We start from the raw sequence: 25,048 nt of genomic DNA on the forward strand, positions 1-25,048 counted from the left end.
TCGACCCATTTGTCTCTCAGATAAGAGTCGTGGTTGTTCAATAAGGATATTGTGATTGATACACGACTCTCCAACAAAATTAACATGAAATGAAGCGCTCTGACGTCGAGCAGCTAATAACCTTTTTTCGACGTGGGTTGTCCATCCACAACGAACTGGAGTTTGGGAACGTTAGTTCATTCAGGGGAACCATGTACGACTGAACCGGAAAAACCCGCGGGGAAACTCCCTCGAAGCAAAGCAACAGAATAAACAGCAAAATCAACCCACATATCACATATATGACTCCCCGCCGGAATTAATCCCGGGCAGGATAAGTGGGAAATGAGTCCTCATCCCTGCTCCCCCAGGACCATTTTGCCAGTTCATCTCAACCCCCTGTACATATTCGCCCCCATAAGATCATCCTTTATTATTGTGCGCGCTGACTGTTTTAAATTCTGCCCGGCGATCACGTCTCGGCCGTCGGCACGTTAACTGACAATGCGAAGGAGATGAGAAATGAAGAGGCAAGGATGATTTTAATTTACCTCTACTAAAAGGACTCTTCGTAGGTTTATCGAGCGCTTTATCCAATAAAAACACTCGTTACGATAGATTTTTTTTTTAGTGGTAGTGCACGCTGTTACGCACTCCATAGGGTGTCTTCCGCTGCCCTGCAATCCTACAAGCACGAAATACTTTGTACTCTTTTTTTTTTCGGAATACTTTTGTATTCTAAGTTCTGCGAAGTAATTCACGTAATTGTCAGTTGGAGAACCACAATTCTGGTCGTATGATTAAGGCTTAATTAGTCCTACACGATGTTATTAAAATATTTTGAACTAATAGACGCTGTTTTAGGTTAGTGTTTACACAAAAAAAATGCTTATAAGTTTTACAAGGAAAGGTGTTCTAGCAGTGCTAACTTCACTTCCTCGGAAGCCTGTTGCTCAGCAGTTATTGTAACTGAAGCTGCTGTTATTGTAAGTAAAACAAGTGTTTCTTTATTGTCAGATATCAGAGTTCATAATTTCAAGGAAAAGGTGTAGGTTTGTTTCATGTTGCATGGGAGTAGAACACATTCATAGGATAAGCTAGAATAGAATACATCTTGTTGATTTGTGAACATTTTATGAGTATTTCATCTTAAGATATTCTAAGAATCTCGATTACTTTACCACCTCCACCTTTGCAAACCGGTTCTGAATGGCTGTACGCGCAATAGTCAATTGGTTCTTCAGAAAAATTTTCGTCGAATTTCACGGATCTCGCAGTCTCTTTTTTTAGCGGTCTTACACGCACACATGACTCACCACAAGTAAAAAATGAAACATTTGTCGTTCAATAACTACATTCAGTGTACATTACCTCAGTTGCATCAACGGTAATATAGGGTATTTATTTTCAAGCATTTGTCGACTCATTTTAGATCAAATACCTCTTTACGTTTTTGCAGTTTTCTATGAAACGTGATCTGGTATAATAATTATCGTGAAACGACGGAATTGTAGGTCGTCGTGAATCCCGATTTATGTTTCAAAACGTGACATAAACGTGATTGTTATCCGTGAAACGTGATCGTCCTTCTATCACGTTTAAGTGCGCCCATGGGCAAATTCCCCGGGGTGGGGACACATAAGCTGTCTTGATTGGAGGCGCCAAGATGGCTGCCACGATTTATGTTGCTCCGAGATTTTTAGCCTTCGTATCGCTGTTCATTGTTGTTTGCAGTCCCTTGTACGTCCAACCATTCTTTAATGGCAGCATCTTGCCAGTTTGGTCTCTGGTGAGAACCGGCCTCAACTTTCCATCGCCATTTGGATGTTTTTATCGATCTTCTAAAGGAATGCCACGTCGACCTGTTTCTTCTTGGCACAAACATGGCTATGTATGCGTTCATCTACCAAGGAAGGACTTAACAATATTCAATGACATCGAGAAAAACCCTGGTCCTCCTCTGATTATTAATAATAACCAGGTATGGCATCCCAACGCATTTACGGTCGCCCATCGCTTATCTCAGTGTTTGCTTGTATCTCCTTCGACTTCACACCTTGGTCTCCATTTTGTTCGTTATGTTAATTTGCCTCGATGTTTTATTTACTCCAGGAACGACTTGCTCAAAATTCGCTTCAGAGGTGGCGATTTGAAACCAAGCTCTGAATTACTGGCTCGACTAAAGAATGCTTCCTTACTCAGATATCGCGGAAAACGGTCTGGTAAGAAGAGGAATATAAAATGTCTTCATTCTTCGATCACCGTGTTAACCGGCCGTCGTTGCGTAACACCTTTACGACCTCCTGGTCCGCGAATTCAAACTTTGATCCCTGTTTCATTTTCTGTGGATCTTGAAACTCCAACTGGATTGCGAGCTCAACGTTCTGTGGCTTTTTCACTTCTCAATGCACGATCTGTTAAGAACAAGCGCTCTTCAATCAAAGATAGAAGAACATCAAAGGTCGTGCCAAAGAACAATACAAGGAAACTAACCTGCATGACAATGAACTGTCGGAGCGCTAAAAACAAAATAGCAGACATCGCTGCTGTAGTAGACCAATATAAACCTGATATCATGGCCGAGGCGTTTTCCAGGCAGTGAAAAACGATATTATAGTAACACATCGTTCGGACCTGGGCACCGACTGCGAAATTATTTGGACCCAATGTCAGCTAGCAGACAAGAAAACAAAATCACTGCTTTTTGGATCATATTACCGACCAAATTCCTCCAGCGTCACAAGCCTTGATGAACTAGATGCATCACTGTTAAAACTTGGGTCAAGCGTGCATAAAAATAACCTCATTGTTTCTGGTGATTTCAATGCTCCTGATATTATCTGGGATACTGAATATTCAAGTCACTCTCCTGCCTCTGACAGACTGTTAGAAATAATTGATGATCACGATCTGAGTCAACATGTCAAAAAACCAACTAGAAGGGACAGGAATTCACAAAACATCTTAGATCTAATTTTCTCAAATAATTCCAATATCATTGAAAATATCAGCGTCGTCCCTGGTATTAGTGATCACGACATTGTCTTATTCACTGTGAACACTTCCTGCCGTAGAAAGAAAAATGCCAAACGCAAAATATACATCAGAAAGAAAGCCGACTCTACTCGCATTAAAGTAGAACTTACAAATCTATCACTTCATATGGATACACGGGGCTTTAATTCAGTCGACGATAGATGGAGCTGCTTCGAAGACAACATCCACCGTATAATGGATTCTTGCATCCCCTCAAAGTGGACTAGCTCAAGATATAATCTACCATGGTTCAATCATTCTCTGAAATGTCTAGCCAGACGTAAACAAAGGCTCTATAATAAAGCAAAATCTTCTGGAAATCAAAATGATTGGGAGGCATTCCGTTTAGCTAGAAAACAAATGCATAAAGGGCTTAAAGAAGCAAGAAATGCATATATCTCTGATTATTTAGGGGAAGCTATTGAAGAAAACCCTAAGAGATTCTGGTCCTATATTAAACAACTGAATAAAGAAGAGCTGGGGATTGCAGATTTCGAAATAAACGGCTCCATAATCAGTGATAACAAGTCAAAGGCTGACTTGTTAAACAATCAATTTTCAAGTGTCTTTACTCAGGAAGACTTATCAAACATCCCTGATATTGAATATGACAGAATACCAGCTATTGACAGTGTCTATCACCATCAATGGAGTTGCAAAGCAGTTATCGCTATTGAAGACAAATAAAGCTTCTGGACCAGATGCCATTCCACCGTGGTTTCTAAAAGAATATGCAGCCGAGATTGCTCCTATCCTAACTAATATCTTCCAAGTTTCTATCGAGAGTGGAACCGTACCCAGTAGATGGAAATCGGCAAATGTATGTGGTGTCTTTAAAAAAGGGAAAAAGTCTGATCCTTCAAACTACAGACCCATATCTCTAACCTGCATAGCATCGAAAATCCTCGAACACATTGTACATAGCCATGTGATGAAACATTTTGAACATTATAACATACTAACAGATTGTCAGCATGGCTTTAGATCAAAAAGATCTACAGAACTCCAACTGATACTTACTATTCATGACATTGCAAGCTCTCTACAACAAAACAAATCTATTCATGCTGCTGTGTTAGATTTTTCGAAAGCCTTCGATAAAGTCCCACATCAACGCTTACTAATGAAGCTGGAGCGTCATGGTATCCATGGTAACCTCTTATCCTGGCTGGAATCCTTTCTCACTAAGAGGGTTGAAACTGTCATCTGTGAGGGTGCAACATCTACCTCCTCCCCAGTGACTTCGGGTGTACCACAAGGATCAGTACTAGGCCCGCTGTTGTTCCTAACATACATCAACGACTTGCCAAATGGTCTAACCTCTACAGTAAAGCTGTTTGCCGATGACACCCTTTTGTACGGAGTGGTGGTTGAAGACTCAGATTGCGAAAATCTCCAAGACGACCTCAATAAACTAGAAACCTGGCAACATAAGTGGCAGATGCAATTTAACCCTTCTAAATGCAACATCATCTGTATTTCAAATAAGCAATGTCCTCCCCAACGGTCATATTTGTTCTGTGGGTCCAAACTTGAGCAAGTAGATTCTGCATCGTACCTAGGAATTGCCGTTAACAGTAAATTAAGGTGGTCTGACCATATCTCATCTATATCAAGCAAGGCGAGTCGATCCTTGGGGGTGATAAAGAGAAATCTCTGGAACTGCCCCAGGAAAGTACGCGAAACGGCCTACACCAGCATCGTCCGACCCAAATTGGAGTACGCAAGTGCCTCGTGGGACCCACATTACAAAAAAGATATTTTAACCCTGGAGAGAGTTCAAAGGAAAGCTGCTCCTTTTTGCCTTCAAAACTTCAACAACACAGCAAGCGTGACAGACATGCTATCTGACTTGAAATGGGACACATTAGAAACAAGACGAAAGAAAAACAGACTGACTCTAATGTACAAACTTAGTCATAACTTAATGGACATAACCACAGAAGAACACTTAATACTAAACAGTGAAAAAAGAACACGCAACAGCCATGCTTTTAAGTATAGGATGCCAAAAGTATCTAAGGACGTTTTTAAGTTTTCTTTTTTTCCTAGATCAATAACAGAGTGGAACCTACTGCCCGCTGACTTAGTAAATTGCAAGTCATTATCTGATTTTAAGTTAAATTTAGGAAAACACGTGAAATGAGTAAAGTAAATTGTACTTAAGAATTATTTTTTAATTATCCTTTTTGTCTAGCTTATGCATATGTGCATATATGTTTGGTACAGTTGATGTGATGTCTTGCGGGACTTTATCAACTAAATAAATGTAGATGTAGATGTAAATGCTCCGGGGTGGGGACGAAGAAAGAGGGCAAATGCCCCGCCCCCGGGATCGTCGCCTTCCAACACCTCTGCAGTTGTTCTATTAATCAGTGAATAAAACGTTCAACTGTTCAGTATTTTAATGCAACGGTAAGACTTCAAGGACAACAGTACGTGTTAGTTGATTCTGATTATATTTATTTCTTTATATTTGTTTTTAACAGTTTGCTAGAGGATAGCTGGGATCGCGGCGGACGTGCCTCCAGCCTCGAGCGACGATAGTTGCCTGTTTTCGCAGGCTACTTTTTCTGTGAAGAATCAAGACATTTCAAATGATGATGCATTGCATTTTAAGCTCGCAAGATCTGTCTTGAAGATCGCATCATTTGAATTCGCAAACATTAAGTATTTTAACTCCACTTTCATGAATTTAAGAAATGCTAGGCTAATTTTGGATGCGAAATGCAAAACAGTAGTGATTGTTTTGTGATAAACAAAATATAGTTCACCTTGTCGCTTATATTTATATGCTTACAAGTAATGAAGAAATATCTAAAATTGAGAAAACACACCTTTAAAACCCGCCCCGGGGTACGCAAATGCCCAGCCCCCGGGCCACGATAAAATTGCAGATGCCCCACCCCCGGGACTGACAACGTGAGCACATGCCCCGCGGTTGCCCGGGGGGGGGGGGGGGGGGAAGGGCACTGCTGGAATTGACTGATGCATAAATGTTGAAGGTAATCATTCGTATTTGCTCTGACTAAATAAAGCAGCTTTTGCTTCCCCAACAGCTGGTATCATGAAATGCGTATTTGTTTCGTTGCGATTCACTTATCAGTTGAAGTTACCTGTTGAATTTTAATTTCAAAGTAGGATTTTATTGGGGTCTAATTTCCATCAGACAGAACAGTGAGATCCTACTCAGAAATATAAATGGTATCGGATTTTACGAAATGATTTTGAGGCGAATATAATTTTGTGTGTTGAAAATTTGTAAATACTTCATTTCTCTGCACGACAACACCAGCCAAAAAACAACGAAAACAGTACCAGCCGTATGTTTGATGCTGGTAAAATTTCTGCAAGAAGTTATGTGTTTCATATCAGGCGTTTTGTCTACAGTCTGGCTCCAAAATTACTTCAACGCCACCAAAGTCATGATAGGACAGATAATCTGACGTCTTATCGCCATGGTCCACTTTGTATTCCTATAATCTAAGAATATTCAGAAGAATATTTTCAGCCCAAAATCGGCCGAAAAATATGGATATTCAGCCTGGGCCGAAAAAAATATATGTATTCTTATACGAAAAGAGTGTAGCTGGATTAATAACTTTTATCGTTATGAAGGTTAAAAACAACAAAATGATGTAATGGTCCCATTACATGATACCATAAGATAAAAAGGTGTGTTTTCACCACGAACTAATATTGTATTGCATTTCCAATTTCGAAATTAGCCATCAGAAACCGTGTCTATACTGTCCTGATATCAAGTCGCTGACCTGATATGGCTACCATACCATGCTCACTTGGTCGAATGTGCGTACAGTAAATACCTAATTGTATCATTTTGGTACGCTTCGGCGGCATATCAGGCGGTCTCGCCGTGGTTATTTGGCTAGATCGACTGCCTTTCGCCAAAATACGAATTATGGCGCGACCAAACTCGTGTGATATACCGCCTTGGCGTACCAAAAAGGAACAATAAGTATAAGTACTAAACACGCATTCCATATGGAAAATTACAGAATGCATATTCTTCACTGGGCTTACAGCGCATTCATGTGACCTAAATACTGCCTTTTCAATGGATGCATTCCTTTTGAATTATTAATGAATCTTTCTAGGGCATATTTTTCGTAATCCTCTCGGTGACCACGCAACGTGAAGTTTGAATGCTATGTGATCTGCCATTAGGACCCATTAGCTGGGTAAACTCAAGTGTTGTGGGCCATATCAGGTACTATTAGGCAGTGACTTTGTTAGTTCGCATGACACTAATTGGCGTAAACGACATTTAGCTCTGCAAACAATTGCTCGGTAAGTTGATAGAAATCAGACAACCTCTGCAACTATAAGATAAATAAATGGAATACGAATGGAGGTTTTTATTATGAAGACGTCAGTTTGTATGGCTGAGTGGGACAACGGAGTCGTTTGCTGGGCGGTCATTGATGGTTGCATAGGGGTATGGTCAAGATTTATATGGAGAATTCAAGGAATGCTTACAAGCATGCACGCAATGCAATAAATAGATATAGCTGTTTCGAGAAAGGTAATGTCCTACAAGAGCGTAAAAGTGTTTGCGACAATGCTAAAAGGTGTTACATGTAGTGGTGGTTTAGGGCTGTTTAGCTCCGTTTGACTGAGGTTCGCGGTGTTTTAGATGGATAGAGGAAAAAGTCGTGAATACTTAGATTTATGGTTTCTCCTTCCTTCGTTACCAGTTAAACACCGTGAACTTCATACCACTAACCATCTGTAATACCTCTTGGAATTCGTGCGATCTTGAAGGACAATCTTTCACGAAACAGCTGTATATGAACGCGCGTGCATGCAGCGACTGAGGTCCTACTGATCAACGTAAGATGCAAAAATAGACAAACAGGACATTTTATTAAAGTGCGTGTAACGAATGATTTTACTGAATAACACGATATTTTTTAGTGTAAACCTTTTGACGTCTGGGATCACTGAGAGTTTGTAACCTCAGCATGAGCATGGCTTTGTTTAAATTATTGATTTACAAATGTAGCTGCACTCATTTCATGTGAGACGCAACACAGGCGGTGTATCTAAGGGCTTCACTTAGTACTCGTCTGCTCAAAATAAATAAAAAAGATGCTCGATTTCAAATTAGAATGTGCAAGGAGAAGACAATATTTCATAATGGGCACTTGTGGGTCGTGAATACGATGAATTATTTTGATCGCTGAAACAACACATTTCGCCGGACTTCGCCCGACTCTTGAGCAAAATTTCCATATTAGGGTTATCTTTCGAGCATTTAATTTACCATTTTCAAGATCGCCTTTTATAAAATTTCCGGTGTGTTTTGTTTAGAGATCTTTCCATGATTAGAAATAATGAAGTCAAAAATTATATTTTGCGGTCAGTAACCTTTTGCCAAATTAGGACTTTCTCATACTACATCTTCAATCGACAGTTTGACAACCTCGACGTGGAACGTATGCGCGCATAAACACAGGTTTTGTAAAGGCAAACCTACCACGTTTTCGTTTAACAAACTGAATAAAGCATGTCAAAAGGAAACTCTATATGTTCTAGCCGTAACATGCATGCTTCGCTGCACGACTCTCTCAACATTGACTAGGCTGCATCCGTAGGATACGAAAAGGACAGTTAAGTCGTGAGACGCCGGGTGTTTGCGGTCTTTAAAGGGACTCAATTCGTTATGCAATGTGTGTGTGTGTGTTTTTTTGTTGTTGTTCACGTGGCGAAACCGGCCGCGCCAATCATTTTAAGGATTGGAATAATCAGCCGACCATATTTGGCCCGCTGTCGCCGTTCACAGAGACAACCAGGAGATCAACAGGCGTTTTGATGCGGTACTTCAACCCATACGACTACTTTGAACCACAAGATAGCTTTCAGGACTTGCGGATAATGCAATCAGTCACGGTTTATAGAGAAAAGGTTAAAAGCACTCTAGAATCAAGGGTAAAACGGCTTTCCATCTGTACAGGCATTTGCTGTAAACGATGGAAAACTTGCAAGCAAAAGGAACTACTCACCTCGGCACTGTTCTATGAATGTTATGTTCGTCTGTTTGCTCTCGTCGTAGCTCTTTGGTCTTTCAGACAACAACTCCGACATGAAACGCCAAAGCATTAGAACATTAATAGCTCTGGTTAACGGGCGCATCCATTATCAAATGTTATCAAAGTCTGAAAAGCAAACAAATCACGAGTTATGGCATAGCTTCGCAAGATCATCATTTGACATCCTTTAAGTAATATATTTAACGTATCAGACTTAATAGGTAGTTTACATTCGCTTTGCCAAACATGTCAGAGTGTTTGCTCGTGGTTTTTGCGTTAGTTTGCACAGCTGTAAGTCAACTTCTACTACCCGGCTGGTAAATGCGCTTCGGAACTAAAACACTTTTAAAGGGATTTTTTAATTATTGCTTGAACTGCAGTTTCTCAATCAACTCAAATTCAGATTCACATTTGCACTTTTTCTCACCTGCTTTCCTCTTTTCAGCATTTCTTGTCATCTTTGTGCAAGGGTAAATTGCTTCTTGTGATTTTATGGCGTGCCAGCGAAGTACATGGGCTTGTCAAACTTCCTGATGTTGACATCAATTGAGCTGTCCATGGAAACTCACTTTTAAAAGGTAGCATCTTAAAGGCCCACCATCCCATGAACAATTTGTGATTTAGGGCTCTGAAACTTTAGATTTGGCTTTATTTTGGCCTTATCTTCTCGTGTCTTCAGACACTGTGGTAGCTCTGATTGTGATTATATCTCGCGTGAGTATTGCATTGTGCCATCATATGGTTTTTATTTAACTGTTTGAGAAAGTTGTCCAATCACACATGATCGAGGTAAATTAAATGGTAAAGAAAATCCCTTTTCGCATCTCCGTGGCATTTAGCTCAATGAACTTAAGCAATATAGCTGAAAAAATTTCGGACTGTCTTCCAATGTCTTAAAATAGTTATGTGGCTGTGCCCGACTAACTTGCGTGATATCCCATCGCTAAAGCCAAAAATAAGTCCTTAACTAAATTTATCGTTTTGACATCTATTCATGAGAACGCTTTCAGTTAAAAGCCTCCGCCTCTTCTGTTTTCTGGCGTTGACAGCAACTACGCGAATTCGCGTATACTCATGTCGTCTTGCTAGAAAGTTTCTCAGTTGCTCGTAGTTTTATTAGGGCGTATATTTCACGTCACGAGGTCATGTTAAACGCAAGCGTGTACACCAACGCACGCCGCTGATGTCAAGCGTGCCTCAGCTGACAGAATATGCGTTCGTAATGTTGTTTATTATGTGACTCGTGGTTTAAGTGCTATTTAATGTAGATTAAAGTCCAGAAACCGCAGCAACAGACTGACACATACTGGAATATTACTATGATCAGTTCAGACGAGTATTGCATTCAAAACTAGTCGATTTACCTTGCGGGTTTCGTTTTGTTTTTCTAATTTTTGTTCTTTTGTTGTTGATGATTTTTTTTTTCAGAATCGAAGCGGTACTCGATACTGCCTTCGAACGCTTTAGTCATAGAAAGTATTTTTTCCTCTTTTTTTTGTTTTAAGCCAGTCGTTTCTTTAACGCGACTATGAAGGCTTGAACGTGCTTCACAAGCATTTTCATTGAGTATTTCGTGGAAATATATTTTTGTTAACCATGCAACTGAAATTGTCTTATTTAGATCATTTTTCCTATTGATTTCAGGCTCTCTTCGGATCTTGGTTTTGATCTAATTGACTCAGTTGAAATCTTCCGGTGAAGCATAGCGAAATATAGCTGGACCCACCACGATGGTCTATTGTTTCCATAAGGTTTAGCTAGTTACACATAGCCATATAACGTAAAAGATGAATTAAGATCCCCTGGTACCAATTTCTTTTCTTTTTGTTACTTTGATTTTTTCTCTATTTCTTTTCTCAGGTCCGATGGGGTCTGAAAAGAGAAAAAGCCAGAACTTATAAATCAACTTACACATTTAAGAAAATAGATGTTGGAATTGTTTTATGTTAACTTCATGTTTAATGACCCCTCTTGTCAATAACAACACAATAATTACAACAATTTGCGTCAGCTGGACGGAAAACGCAGCTTTTAAAGCATCCTTAACTTATAATAATAGTTACCCATTCACAAATTATCCGTAGTTACTACATACGTACACATACATAACTTTATTTATGCTCGGGTTGGTGAGGTTGATTAGGCCTCTAGCAATGGAGTACATTAAATTCTTACAAGAAAAGTGTCGGAAAATGAAATCGTCCGAAATTTTTAACTGTCCGAGATATTTACAGAACAGTATAAAACTTTGAAGTAGTTCCAAAGCTCTTACTGCGCCTTTCAATAACATCGTACTCTAAAATTCAAAGCTCAACAGACAAATGCGTTTTTCGCTACCGCCAATCAAATGTTCGGTGGCTCCTCCCAGCTTCCGACTACTGCCGAGCACTGTTTCGTTGTGTGAACTGTGCTCAGCGATTTGATTACCACACGCTCGGCAGTAGTCGGAAGCTGGAAGGAGCCGCCGACCATTTCAATGACGGAAGCGAAAAACGCATCTGTCGGTTGAGCTTTGAATTTTAGAGTCCGCGTGTTATGCCGGACTTAACGAAGCCAACTCTAGTTGAGACACTGCGTAACGGCTTCAGAGAATTTGTGTTATTTTCTCGTCGGTGTATTTGTAAAACCGTGAGGCTGCAGTAAAACTATCATTTTGACAGATGTTTCAGTCTAATGTGTCTTTTGCAGACGTACATTTACTTTATGTTTCAGCAAAGTGTCCGAAAGTTTTGTCCGAAATTTGTCCGAAATGGGATAAAAGGTGTCCGAAATAAAACGTCCAAAACTGTTGCAATTAATGTATGCTAAGTTAGCGAGAAATAAATATTCCGATAAGTAAAATTCAGAGTAAAAGAGAAAAAATAGCCTTAATTACACAAGCTATAACTATAATAGTGATTCTAACCTATAAAACAGAAACTTGTAAACTAAAGCCTAAGGTTGCGGAAGGCTCTGTAAAAAGATGACACTGTGTGACTGCAATCTTGTTAAGGGGGGGGGGGGGGGTCATCATTCACCCGTGGCTCCTATGGGGAGCATGGTGCATCCACAAAAGCAGGCCATTCAGAGCGATCTTGGGCTAGTCTAGCAATTTCCTGCCAATCAGATTTAGATTGACGCAGTTTTTGGTCCACTGATCGTTTCCGGGACAGTTTGGGGCGGCCTCGCTTCCCCCTGCCCTGCGGGTTCCAAAATAACGCTTGCCTTGTCACACAGTCCTGAGTTTCCCTGAGCATATGCCCAATAATCCAACTCCACTTTCTTCTGCGTATTTTGTTAGACATCCTTTCCTGCATGGTTGGTAATCTCCCACAGGTCTTCATTGCTGATTAAGAGGGAGTTTGGCAACCAATTATTGGAAGTTGACCTTTAAACGTTTCAAACGATATCTGATCATGGTGATAGTGAAGATAAAGGTTGTTTGCCATTTACCCAAAAATTCCGGAAATTTTCGGTTGGAATGTAAATGGTAAGACAATTTTGGCTCGACCGGCAGGAAAATATTCGAAATAAACTGATCGTCTTGAAAGGTAGTCCAAAATTTCAAGCGGAACTATCTGAGTGGAAACGTGCCTACATTTACAATTCTTAACCGCCATCTTGGAATTATATATGATCAGGTCGAACTCGTCCTAGGTTCTCTCGGTAATTAAATTGATTCTTCTTGAGTAAAAATGGTAAATTGAAAATCCGAACGGAACTTACCATCAGGCATTTTTGCTTACCATTTTTACAACCGTCGACGAACTGGTTTCTCCGTGTAAATGGTAAACAACCAAAATGGCAAAAAATACTTTTGTTTTGTGAAAAAGCTTATTGTTATTCATCGTTGGTCTTATGATGTTATCACATGAGATACAACTGGGACTTTTCGACCACTTACTGCTAATCTTCATCAGGCGATCTCAGATGTTATGTTCAGAGTGCATTAATGCTTTTGTTATTATTTTTTCCGAGATCTCTTGTTGTCTGGACATTTCGCGTGTGTAGGGACGTGGCAATGCATGCTGTCAGTGAAAAACCTACAAATATATCTCGATTTGCCGAATCGCCACAGCTTCGAGAGGATTTGTATTCGTACAGGAATTCCCAAATTTCCGAGACAATCGTGTAATCTGAAAAAGTCTTTGAAGATCTGAGACTTGGGCTAACGAGGAGAGTGAAACTGGGTGCATTTTTAAAATATAATTATATTATTTTAAGCTTTTGTCTACCTACGCGAATTGCGCTGTCACCATTTTATTTTTCCACGTACTTTCAAAGATTGGGTAATTTTTGTTGATCCATCGACTGGAGCATATACCGTATTTTTCCCGTGATTCCTCCAGGGTGCATAACAATTTTGGGCCTCGCTAAGGGAGAGTTTATAAGTATAATACGAGCAGTGCCTGTTTTTCCCTTAGTTCGTCTCGTGAAACGAAAGAAAGAAGCCAAACAAGAGAGAAATTCTGTGCGGTCGTTTCATCACCCTTCCATATTTTTTCACTTCACGCTCAACGAGAATACTTAAGGAAAAATAGGGCCTATTCGTAGAAGGGGATTTAATTGATCATGCGAGAAAAAATGCACCCAATCGGGACATGTGAAGGCTTTTGTTTTGAGGAAACTTATCATTGGTGACTGGTGAATGAGCAACATTTTGTAATGATGATATACTAATGATGTGCAATTTCTGGTATATATATATACTGGCCTTTTCGTTGCACTGTGGATGTGATATTCGAAGTTTTGCGCAATTTTCGCTTTATTGCAGCCCCATTTCGATTATTGTAGTGTCATATGGAGAGACTGCAACAAAACTCTAAACTTCAAAAATAATTACAAAATCGCGCCGCGCGAATCTTGACTTCTTCTTCTTCTTCTTCTTCTTCTTCTTCTTCTTCTTCTTCTTCTTCTTCTCATGACGTCAGTGCCGACGATCTCATCTAGGCTGGAAAAAACTAGATGTTCAACAAAAATTGCAAACAAATACGATGGTCTATAACTAAATGGATCAAAGTTCACCGACCGCAGTGAAATTTCTTATTCACTAAGCCTAACTGTGAGGACAAACTGGCTGTTCTCCTGCAAAGCACCAACTTTCTAAGGAACAGTTTTCGCTAATCCCTCTATGTATTTCCTGTTGTGCGTTCTGATGCTCATCTTGAGTCACTTGTTAGTACTTGATTACTCCTCTGGGGTCTTGGACTTCTGGGCTCTTGTCCTGATGGAATTGGCAGCTTTTTGTCTTTCCTCTCCCATCCGATGAGCACCTTTTGTGACGGTTTTTGACAACATCAGCGCCACCCCTTGAGTATGCATGCGGGCGTCTTCCTCCTCCAGCACATCTCTCCACTTCAGCCCTTTCTGCATGTCCGGATTGAGTCCTTGCGTCTCTCGCTCGTAGCAATAAGTCGTAGTTTATCATCTCCGCTGCTACTTGGGTACTCTTTCCTCTTTTATACGTGGTCCTTATTTTCCATATTACTGCGTTGGTAGCCCTGGTTGCGAGAAGGGAAGTCATCCGTCTTCTTAAAGGAAACTCTTACTTCCCTCTCAAGAGCTAAGTTATCTGGAGCTATTCTCGTAGGCGTTTTGTAGTAGGGTGCCTTTTTATGGGATAAGGTCTCTGGCCTCCGTCCAACCTTCCTCCTTTCTTATTGAGGCCTGGGACCGGCAGTGGCGAGGTGATTAGTAACAAAATTATAAGGTAACAGTATGTCAGCGACATTTTGAACTCTTGCTCATTAAAACAACGGCTTTTGCTAAATGGGGAAAATGGGGTGTGAACTGGTTCTTTCCTTCGACTCCCTAGAAATGACTCGACCGGAGGAAATTAGCTCTGACAAGAAAACATGAAGGGTACGAGAGTTGATCCCCCATAAAGGCCGTATTCTTAAGGTAATTCCCTCAGGTCACTTTCTGACTGCAAAAATCCCGGATCTAGAAATAGCCAATTCTGTGACGCGGATTTTACTCACGCGGAGAGCCATGCAATTAAATTCAATCCTATTCAATTTTAATTAAACTCTCACAAACATTAATTTTACAAATACAGAGGTGTCAGAAAAACATAGAATACAACTAAATATATACAAATTATATGTAGAAGATGATAAGTAGCATTAATGAAATAATTTACGATTGTGATTAAAAAATAAAGTGTTAAAGAGAGAAAAAAAAGGAGATAAAGAGAGACAAATAGTTTTAATACTGAAGGTTGATTGTGTGGAGTTTGGAACACCTACAGCAAGCAGCTATGCAATGCTACACAGGCATTTTTGCTCTCCACGAAAAACATCTGGATACCATTTCTAAAAATACCCAGAGAGGGATTATCTTGAGAATAAGGCTTATATGCAGGATTAGCTCTCTCATCCTACATCTCCCTTGGCTCTGAGTAACTCGCTTACTAGCGAGAAAGGAACTTGTCAGGGGTTCCAGTTATTGGATATAGAACAAAAAAAATCATGGAGGATACATAAAACAACGTGGAACATCGAACGTAATAAGTTTATTCTTCATATCTTCAACTTAGACATCTTCCATGTCAATGTAAATTCAACTGACTTGCAAGAATAAACCGACTCTATCTGTAGTTAACAAAAAAGATGATTGCATCAATCAAGGTGCATGAAAGGGCGGCAAGAGACCCGAAAGTAGCATGGATATATTCAAATGGCTCATATTTAGTATAATCGCTTGATTCAGCTTGGAAAATAGATTAAACTACGAGCAAAGGCCTACTGAATTAATTTTCGGCCTGGAAAGCTGCATGTACAAAAGACACCTTACTTCCTTCCCATCAGTTGTTAAAAAGACAACATTTAAAAAGTTATTTTCGGTACAATTCCAGTTTGTTCAGCGACACCTCCACTCGTTCGTTTTAACATTTTCCGCAGATATATGGGTTAAATATTTATCCAGGCGTAACTTCAAGTTGATTTTTATTAATATCATTTGTGCTGGTTTCGAGGCAAAGATAATTTGTCTACTGACGTAGAAAGTGTTATGTTTATTATTTTGCAGTAATCCTTGTGAACTTATAATTTCTCCCAAAAAAAAGAGTTAACAAATTTATATTATGTATCTCAAGAAAACTATGCTGCAGAGAAATCGTTAAAAATGTCTCTTGTCAGTCAAACGTCACCAAACATACGTTTATCCAGGCATTCGTTGATTACTAAAGTTGGTGGCTTATCGAGTTGACAGTAAAATTACCTGCTCTTCTTTTATAGCTAGTAAACGTAAATTTTATTTTCATTTTTTTTTTTCGATTTGAAACGTATTTTGCACATTACAAGAAATGAACTTAGCTACTAATGGGCTTTTTTTTCCGCTATTGGAACCGGTTATATATCAATTATAATTCACAATTTTAAAAATGTCTCTTGTCAAACCTAAATTCAGGCATTTATTGATTATTAAAGTTGGTGGCTTAGCATTGTAAGTATGGTTATCTGCTCCTCTTTCATAGTTAACTGAAATTTTGAGGGTTTTTTTTTTTATTTGAAAAGAATTTTGCACATTACAAGAAATGAACTTACATGTTAGCAACTAATCTGGTTGGGGTTTTTTCAGGTTTTTTAAACCGGCTATATATCAATTTTAATTCACAATTTTATGCCTATGCATGCAGTTTATATTTACAAACAGTAAAGTTGTCTTATGGTCTCTTCCACTGACCGTTTGATTTCTTTGATCTTCCAACAATACAGGATCGGGTTTAGAGAAGAGTTAAAGTAAACTAGAGAATATATAGTAAAAATAGCCACAACATGAGGTTCTATTCCAATAAATTCTAACGTAGCTTTAATAGCAATCGGAGTATAGCAGGCAACCAATGCCAACTGCACCCATAAAACAGTAGCTACCGTCTTTTTGTATCTTGCTATGTTCACTGGAATCCTTCCTTCGTTCGGTTGTCGTTGGGGGACATTGTTTAGTAGTTGGACTTGATGATGTCGTAGTCTGAGGTGAATGCGAGTGTTACAGAAAATTGATGTTGCCACAGAAAGTGTTATGTAAATAGGGATCAACAACTTGCGGATATTCCTTCTCCACAGCCTGATAATCGCTATATTTGACCCGGTAATCAGGCAAAAGCAAAATATCAATACACGAACGCGCCTTAACGTTACGACATGTCTGTATCTCAGTCCCAACAACAGGGCGAGAAGTCTGTCCACACTAATTGCGACCGACGTAAGGAGAGATACTCCACAGAGAAACGTACTTGCAACATCATATGCTTCGATAACATAGTTGAAAGCATTCACGTCCATATTGGTGAAAGGAGCCAACATGCTTGTAACAAAGAGTGGTTGTACCATAAGTCCAACAAATAGATCAGTGACCGCCAGACATCGCAAGAAAAGTTTCGTCGGAGGATAAATAGAAGAGACTTTATGAAGAGCAATGAGGATCAGAGCATTGCCCAGCGATGCGGTGATGGAAAGAACAACGTTCAAAGCTGAAAAAAATGAAAGTACCCCATCTTGTTGTGTTCTGAGGGTTTGGTTCAGTTTGCTTATGAAGTTTCCATCTCCAGTAACGCTAGTCATCGTTGCTTTGGTGGTCAGAACAATTAAAGTTGCTGTAAAGAGCGCCTTTTACTCGAGAAATGAAAACTGAAAGCAGGAGGTTGCAGCTTTGTTAGAGCGTGGGATAATAACACGTCCATCTGTGCTTTATCTGATGACTTAAAACTTCCCCAACAACAGTTGTATTTTAATAACTGCCCAGTGTTTATTTTGTTGAATAGTGATAGATCTGTCGTTTGCTTTCGAGTATTTCCCAGTTTTGAATACATTGAGAAATACAATCAATCAGAGAGTTAGAGTTTTAGAAAACAGGCAGATAAATGCAGTTGGCGAGTTTTTCAACACCTTTTCCGAATTCCCCAAGACCTTAATTTCACAAGCGATATCTCAATTGGAGCACTGAAACTTGTTTTCCTACTTCCTTTACCAAAACAACACTGCAAGAAAAAGAAAGAAAAATAATTCATTTATTTACACGATCAAAATGCAACTTTTTGCGCACTCCATCACGTCAACAACTCATACTAGTTTTGTGTAGAAGTACGGCTTTTAGCGTGTTTTATTAGAGGTGCTTTTTTTTCTTTCTTTTTTTTTTTAAAAAAAAAAACAACAACATGAAATAACGAAATTCAATTGTGCTAAGTATTTCTTCCAGCCTTTAAGCAAATTATATTTAAGTTTGTTAGCAGCTGTAAACCGTCTGTCAGTTTCCATTGGACGGGACTCCCATATAAAAAAGGACGGGGCAGCTCGTCGGAAATATTGGAGAAAACCTCAGAGGTGCCAAGATCCTGTTTTGTGGGCGTGGCTTGAAATGTTTTTTCACCCGTAGTAAGTACGAATTCTAAAACAACATATTTTCTCCTTTCACATTTTATTCGGCCAAGAGAAAATGAGGGTGAATACCCTAAAGGGTACCACAAAGCTCACGCTATGGGCCTTTTGAAGCTGAGCACCCTGAGAGGTACCAAAACCGCTTTTTAACCCCTAAAAGGTACGACGAGCACCCCAATTCTTTTTATATGGGAGTCCATCCCCGCCCCCTCCCCCTCTCCCCCGGTTTACCAGCATCTTTATCTTTTGATAAACTGACGGAATTGTCAAAGGTAGTGCATTCAATATGCATGCACTGAATAAGCTGAGAATGCGTTACGCCTTCTTTCTTCTTCTTTTTTTGCTTTAACTATAAATTACAGGGTGTGAATAAATCATAATGAGCTTGTTTTCCGAACAAAATGAGCATCTCAAGCGGAACTCAAAGTCAAACCGGAAGTCAATTTACATTGAAGGTCCTCAGGCTCTTCGGTCAGCGGAAGGTATTTGACCGGAAGTAGACAGTAGGGCTTTTTGTTTCAGTGGTAATTCCCATTGCAATCGGCAGCCATTGCATTTTCCTGCAGTTTTCTTTTGTCCAGCGCACCATTTTGACACCTAAATTTCCGTTATTTTACTCAGACTGAGAGATTTGTCAACACATGGCAATAAAGACCTGATAAACTGATCGTCCTGAAAGGTAGTCCAAAATTTCCAACGGAACTATCTGAGTGGAAACGTACCTACATTTACAGTTCTTAACCGCTATCTTGGAATTATATATGATCAGGTCGAATTCGTCCTAGGCTCTCTCGGTAATTAAATTGATTTTTCTTGAGTAAAAATGGTAAATTGAAAATCCGAACGGAACTTACCATCAGGCATTTTCGCTTACCATTTGCACAACCGTCGACAAACCGGTTTCTCCGTGTAAATGGTAAACAACCAAAATGGCAAAAAAATACTTTTGTTTTGTGAAAAAGCTTATTGTTATTCATCGTTGGTCTTATGATGTTATCACATGAGATACAACTGGGACTTTTCGACCACTTACTGCTAATCTTCATCAGGGGATCTCAGATATTATGTTCAGAGTGCATTAATGCTTTTGTTATTATTTTTCCGAGATCTCTTGTTGTCTGGACATTTCGCGTGTGTAGGGACGTGGCAATGCATGCTGTCAGTGAAAAACCTACAAATATATCTCGATTTGCCGAATCGCCAGAGCTTCGAGAGGATTTGTATTCGTACAGGAATTCCCAAATTTCCGAGACAATCGTGTAATCTGAAAAAGTCTTTGAAGATCTGAGACTTGGGCTGACGAGGAGAGTGAAACTGGGTGCTTTTTTAAAATATAATTATATTTAAGCTTTTGCCTACCTATGCGAATTGCGCTGTCACCATTTTGTTTTTCCACGTGCTTTCGAAGATTGGGTAATTTTTGTTGATCCATCGACTGGAGCATATAAAGTATTTCTCTTGTGATTCCTGCAGGGTGCACAACAATTTTGGGCCTCGCTAAGGGAGCGCTTATCAGTATAATACAAGAAGTGCCTGTTTTTCCCTTATTTCGTCTCGTGAAACAAAAGAAAGAAGCCAAACAAGAGAGAAATTCTGCGCGGTCGTTTCATCACCCTTCCATATTTTTTCACTTCACGCTCAACGAGAATACTTAAGGGAAAATAGGGCCTACTCGTAGAAGGGGATTTAATTGATCATGCGAGAAAAAATGCACCCAATCGGGACATGTGAAGGCTTTTGTTTTGAGCAAACTTATCATTGGTGACTGGTGAATGAGCAACATTTTGTAATGATGATATACTAATGATGTGCAATTTCTGGTATATATATATACTGGCCTTTTCGTTGCACTGTGGATGTGATATTCGAAGTTTTGCGCAATTTTCGCTTTATTGCAGCCCCATTTCGATTATTGTAGTGTCATATGGAGAGACTGCAACAAAACTCTAAACTTCAAAAATAATTACAAAATCGCGCCGCGCGAATCTTGACTTCTTCTTCTTCTTCTTCTTCTTCTTCTTCTTCTTCTTCTTCTTCTTCTCATGACGTCAGTGCCGACGATCTCATCTAGGCTGGAAAAAAACCAGATGTTCAACAAAAATTGCAAACAAATACGATGGTCTATAACTAAATGGATCAAAGTTCACCGGCCGCAGTGAAATTTCTTATTCACTAAGCCTAACTGTGAGGGCAAACTGGCTGTTCTCCTGCAAAGCACCAACTTTCTAAGGATCAGTTTTCGCTATAATGGTGCTGTGCTGTGGAACAGCTTGTGGAAGAGATGTCGGGTGGGTTTGGTGATACTAGTCTGTTCAGCAATTCCTCGAAGTACTCTAGCCATCTTTTCCGTTGCTGTTCTTTCCCCGGGATTTGTCTTCCTGCCTTATCTTGCACCGGTCTTTCTGGCTTACTGTATTTTGCAGACAGGTTCTCGGTGGAGTCGTACAGAGCCCTCATGTTCCCTTCTCTTGCTGCTTGTTCAGCGTCTTCAGCTAATCCCTCTATGTATCTGCTGTTGTGCGTTCGGATACTCCTCTTGAGTCACTTGTTAGTACTTGATTACTCCTCTGGGGTCTTGGACTTCTGGGCTCTTGTTCTGATGGAATTGAGAGCTTTTTGTCTTTCCTCTCCCATCCCATGAGCACCTTTTGTGACGGTTTTTGACAACATCAGGGCTACCCCTTGAGTATGCATGCGTGCGTCTTCCTCTTCCAAGACATCTCTCCACTTCAGCCCTTTCTGCATGTCCGGATTGAGTCCTTGCGTCTCTCGCTCGTAGCAATAAGTCGTAGTTTATCATCTCCGCTGCTACTTGGGTACTCTTTCCTCTTCTATACGTGGTCCTTATTTTCCATGTTACTGCGTTGATAACCCTGGTTGCGAGAAGGGAGGTCATCCGTCTTCTTAAAGGAAACTCGTCCCTCTCAAGAGCTAAGTTATCTTGAGTTATTCTCGTAGGCGTTTTTGTAGCAGGGTGCCTTTCTATGGGATAAGGTCTCTGGCCCCCGTCCAACCTTCCTCCTTTCTTATCGAGGCCTGGGACCGGCAGTGGCGAGGTGATTAGTAACAACATTATAAGTAACAGTATGTCAGCGACATTTTGAACTCTTGCTCATTAAAACAACGGCTTTTGCTAAATGGGGAAAATGGGGTGTGAACCTGGTTCTTGCCTTCGACTCCCTAGAAATGACTCGACCGGAGAAAATTAGCTCTGACAAGAAAACATGAAGGGTACGAGAGTTGATTCCCATAAAGGCCATATTCTTAAGGTAATTCCTCTCAGGTCACTTTTTGACTGCAAAAATCCCGGATCTAGAAATAGCCAATTCTGTGACGCGGATTTTACTCGCGTGGAGAGCCATGCAATTCAATTCAGTTCAGTTCAATTTTAATTTAAACTCTCACAAACATTAATTTTACAGAGGTGTCAGAAAAAAAAATAGAATACAACTAAAGATATACAAATTACTTATAGAAGATGATAAATAGCATTAATGAAATAATTTACGATTGTGATTAAAAAATAAAGTGTTAAAGAGAGAAAGAAAAGGAGATAAAGGGAGACAAATAGTTTTAATACTGAAGGTTGATTGTGTGGAGTTTGGGACACCTACAGCAAGCAGCTATGCAATGCTACACAGGCATTTTTGCTCTCCACGAAAAACATTGCGCAACGCGCGTGGTAAAATTATTTGCTGGAGAGCTGGATACCATTTCTAAAAATAACCTGAGGGGGATTACCTTGAGAATAAGGCTTCTTCAACTTAGACATCTTCCATGTCAATGTAAATTCAACTGACTTCCAAGAATAAACCGACTCTATCTGTAGTTAACGAAAAAGATGATTGCATCAATCAAGGTGCATGAAAGGGCGGCAAGAGACCCGAAAGTAGCATGGATATATTCACATGGCTCATATTTAGTATAATCGCTTGATTGAGCTTGGAAAATAGATTAAACTACGAGCAAAGGCCTACTGAATTAGTTTTCGGCCTGGAAAGCTGCATGTACAGAGACACCTTACTTCCTTCCCATCAGCTGTTAAAAAGACAACATTTAAAAAGTTATTTTCGGTACAATTCCAGTTTGTTTAGAGACACCTCCACTCGTTCGTTTTAAAATTTTCCGCAGATATATGTGTTAAACATTTATCCAGGCGCAACTTCAAGTTAATTTTTATTAATATCATTTGTGTTGGTTTCGAGGCAAAGATAATTTGTCTACTGACGTAGAAAGTGTTATGTTTATTATTTTGCAGTAATCCTTGTGAATTTATCATTTCTCCCAAAAAAAGAGTTAGCAAATTTATATTATATATCTCAAGAAATCAATGCTGGAGAGAAATCGTTAAAAATGTCTCTTGTCAGTCAAACGTCACCTAACATACGTTTATCCAGGCATTCGTTAATTATTAAAGTTGGTGGCTTAGCGAGTTGACAGTAAAATTATCTGCTCTTCTTTTACAGCTAGTAAACGTAAATTTTATTTTCATTTTTTTTTTCGATTTGAAACGCATTTTGCACATTACAAGAAATGAACTTAGCTACTAATGCGCTTTTTTTGCGCTATTGGAACCGGTTATATATCAATTATAATTCACAATTTTAAAAATGTCTCTTGTCAAACCTAAATTCAGGCATTTATTAATTATTAAAGTTGGTGGCTTAGCATTGTAAGTATGGTTATCTGCTCCTCTTTCATAGTTAACTGAAATTTTGAGGGTTTTTTTTTTTATTTGAAAAGAATTTTGCACATTACAAGAAATGAACTTACATGTTAGCAACTAATCTGCTTGGGTTTTTTTCAGGTTTTTTAAACCGGCTATATATCAATTTTAATTCACAATTTTATGCCTATGCATGCAGTTTATATTTACAAACAGTAAAGTTGTCTTATGGTCTCTTTCACAGACTCTTTGATTTCTTTGATCTTCCAACAATACAGGATCGGGTTTGGAGAAGAGTTAAAGTAAACTAGAGAATATACAGTAAAAAAGGCCACAACATGAGTTTCTATTCCAATAGCTTCTAACGCAGCGCTAATAGCAATCGGAGTATAGCAGGCAACCAATGCCAACTGCACCCATAAAACAGTAGCTACCGTCTTTTTGTACCTTGCTATGTTCATTGGAATTCTTCCTTCGTTCGGTTGTCCTTGGGGGACATTGTTTAGTAGTTGGACTTGATGATGTCGTAGTCTGAGGTGAATGCGAGTGTTACAGAAAATTGATGTTACCACAGAAAGTGTTATGTAAATAGGGATCAACAACAAGCGAATATTCCTTCCCCACAGCCTGATAATCGCTATATTTGACCCGGTAATCAGGCAAAAGCAAAATATCAATACACGAACGCGCCTTAACGTTACGACATGTCTGTATCTCAGTCCCAACAACAGGGCGAGAAGTCTGTCCACACTAATTGCGACCGACGTAAGGAGAGATACCCCACAGAGAAACATACTTGCAACATCATGTACTTCGAAAACATAGTTGAAAGCATTCACGTCCATATTGGTGAAAGGAGCCAACATGCTTGTAACAAAGAGTGGTTGTACCATAAGTCCAACGCATAGATCAGTGACCGCCAGACATCGCAAGAAAAGTTTCGTCGGAGGATAAATAGAAGAGACTTTATGAAGAGCAATGAGGATCAGAGCATTGCCCAGCGATGCGGTGATGGAAAGAACAACGTTCAAAGCTGAAAAAAATAAAAGTACCCCATCTTGTTGTGCTCTGAGGGCTTGGTTCAGTTTGCTTATGAAGTTTCCATCTCCAGTAACGTTAGTCATCGTTGCTTTGGTGGTCAGAACAATTAAAGTTGCTGTAAAGAGCGCCTTTCTCTTGAAAAATGAAAACTGAAAGCAGGAGGTCGCAGCTTTATTACAGCGTGGGATAATAACACGTCGATCTGTGCTTTATCTGATGACTTAAAACTTCCCTAACAACAGTTGTATTTTAATAACTGCCCAGTGTTTATTGTGTTGAATAGTGATAGATGTGTCGTTTGCTTTTGAGTATTTCCCAGTTTTGAATACATTGAGAAATAATGATAAAAAAAGCGTTTCACGAGATACAATCAAGTTTTAGGAACACGAGTCATAGTTTTAGAAAACAGGCAGAAAAATGACGTTGGCCAGTTTTTCAACACCTTTTGCGAATTCTCCAAGACCTTAATTTCACATGTGATATCTCAATTGGAGCACTGAAACTTGTTTTCCTACGTCCTTTACCAAGACAACACTGCAAGAAAAAGAAAGAAAAATAATTCATTCATTTACACGATGAAAATGCAACTTTTTGCGCACCCCATCACGTCAACAACTCACACTAGTTTTGTGTAGAAGTACGGCTTTTAGCGTGTTTTATTAGAGGTGTTTTTGTTTTCAAAAAAACAACAACAACAACAACAACAACATGAAATAACGAAATTCAATTGTGCTAAACATTTCTTCGAGCCTTTAAGCAAAGTATATTTAAGTTTGTTAGCAGCTGTAAACCGTCTGTCAGTTTCTGGCTCTTACCGATAGTGCTAGCACTTTTTTTTTAGCATTATTTGGCTTCGCGAGCATTTTTTTTTTCACATTTTATCCCAAAAAGCACTGCTAGCATTATTTTGGATTTCC

At 39.4% G+C, this 25,048-nt stretch overlaps 4 protein-coding genes and 3 long non-coding RNA genes across 7 annotated transcripts in view; 2 read left to right on the top strand and 5 right to left on the bottom strand.

Annotated features, from left to right (window-relative positions):
* The window catches only part of LOC149097059 (uncharacterized), a 34,746-nt gene extending 26,604 nt beyond the window's left edge, over window positions 1-8,142 (top strand). Inside the window, exon 2 of the long non-coding RNA XR_016204265.1 lies at window positions 5,505-8,142. This is a non-coding gene — a long non-coding RNA (uncharacterized LOC149097059). The remainder of the gene's footprint in view (window positions 1-5,504) is intronic.
* The window catches only part of LOC149097048 (uncharacterized), a 347,996-nt gene that overhangs the window by 182,571 nt on the left and 140,377 nt on the right, over window positions 1-25,048 (bottom strand). The gene's annotated exons all lie outside the window — the stretch shown is intronic.
* Window positions 682-2,541, bottom strand: LOC149097060 (uncharacterized). The gene is made up of 2 exons (XR_016204264.1): window positions 2,473-2,541; window positions 682-2,393 (listed from the first exon to the last, which is right to left on the bottom strand). It is a non-coding gene; the product is annotated as an uncharacterized LOC149097060 (long non-coding RNA).
* Window positions 1,646-3,318, top strand: LOC149097061 (uncharacterized). Its single transcript, XM_089280019.1, has 2 exons — window positions 1,646-1,960; window positions 2,092-3,318. Exons 1-2 carry the CDS (start codon window positions 1,646-1,648, stop codon window positions 2,143-2,145), a joined length of 369 nt encoding a protein of 122 aa, XP_089136145.1. The 3' UTR covers window positions 2,146-3,318.
* LOC149097062 (uncharacterized) lies at window positions 9,516-12,873 on the bottom strand. The gene is made up of 2 exons (XR_016204282.1): window positions 12,774-12,873; window positions 9,516-10,940 (listed from the first exon to the last, which is right to left on the bottom strand). It is a non-coding gene; the product is annotated as an uncharacterized LOC149097062 (long non-coding RNA).
* LOC149097063 (melanocortin receptor 4-like) lies at window positions 16,325-18,625 on the bottom strand. The gene has a single exon (XM_089280552.1). The coding sequence runs from the start codon at window positions 17,609-17,611 to the stop codon at window positions 16,694-16,696; it is 918 nt and encodes a 305-aa protein (XP_089136678.1). The 5' UTR covers window positions 17,612-18,625; the 3' UTR covers window positions 16,325-16,693.
* Window positions 22,929-24,214, bottom strand: LOC149097064 (melanocortin receptor 4-like). Its single transcript, XM_089279921.1, has one exon. The coding sequence runs from the start codon at window positions 24,212-24,214 to the stop codon at window positions 23,297-23,299; it is 918 nt and encodes a 305-aa protein (XP_089136047.1). The 3' UTR covers window positions 22,929-23,296.

Source organism: Orbicella faveolata, unplaced genomic scaffold (assembly GCF_042242905.1).
Source record: "Orbicella faveolata isolate gen_17 unplaced genomic scaffold, um_ofav_v1 contig_47, whole genome shotgun sequence".
Lineage (NCBI taxonomy): Eukaryota > Metazoa > Cnidaria > Anthozoa > Scleractinia > Merulinidae > Orbicella > Orbicella faveolata.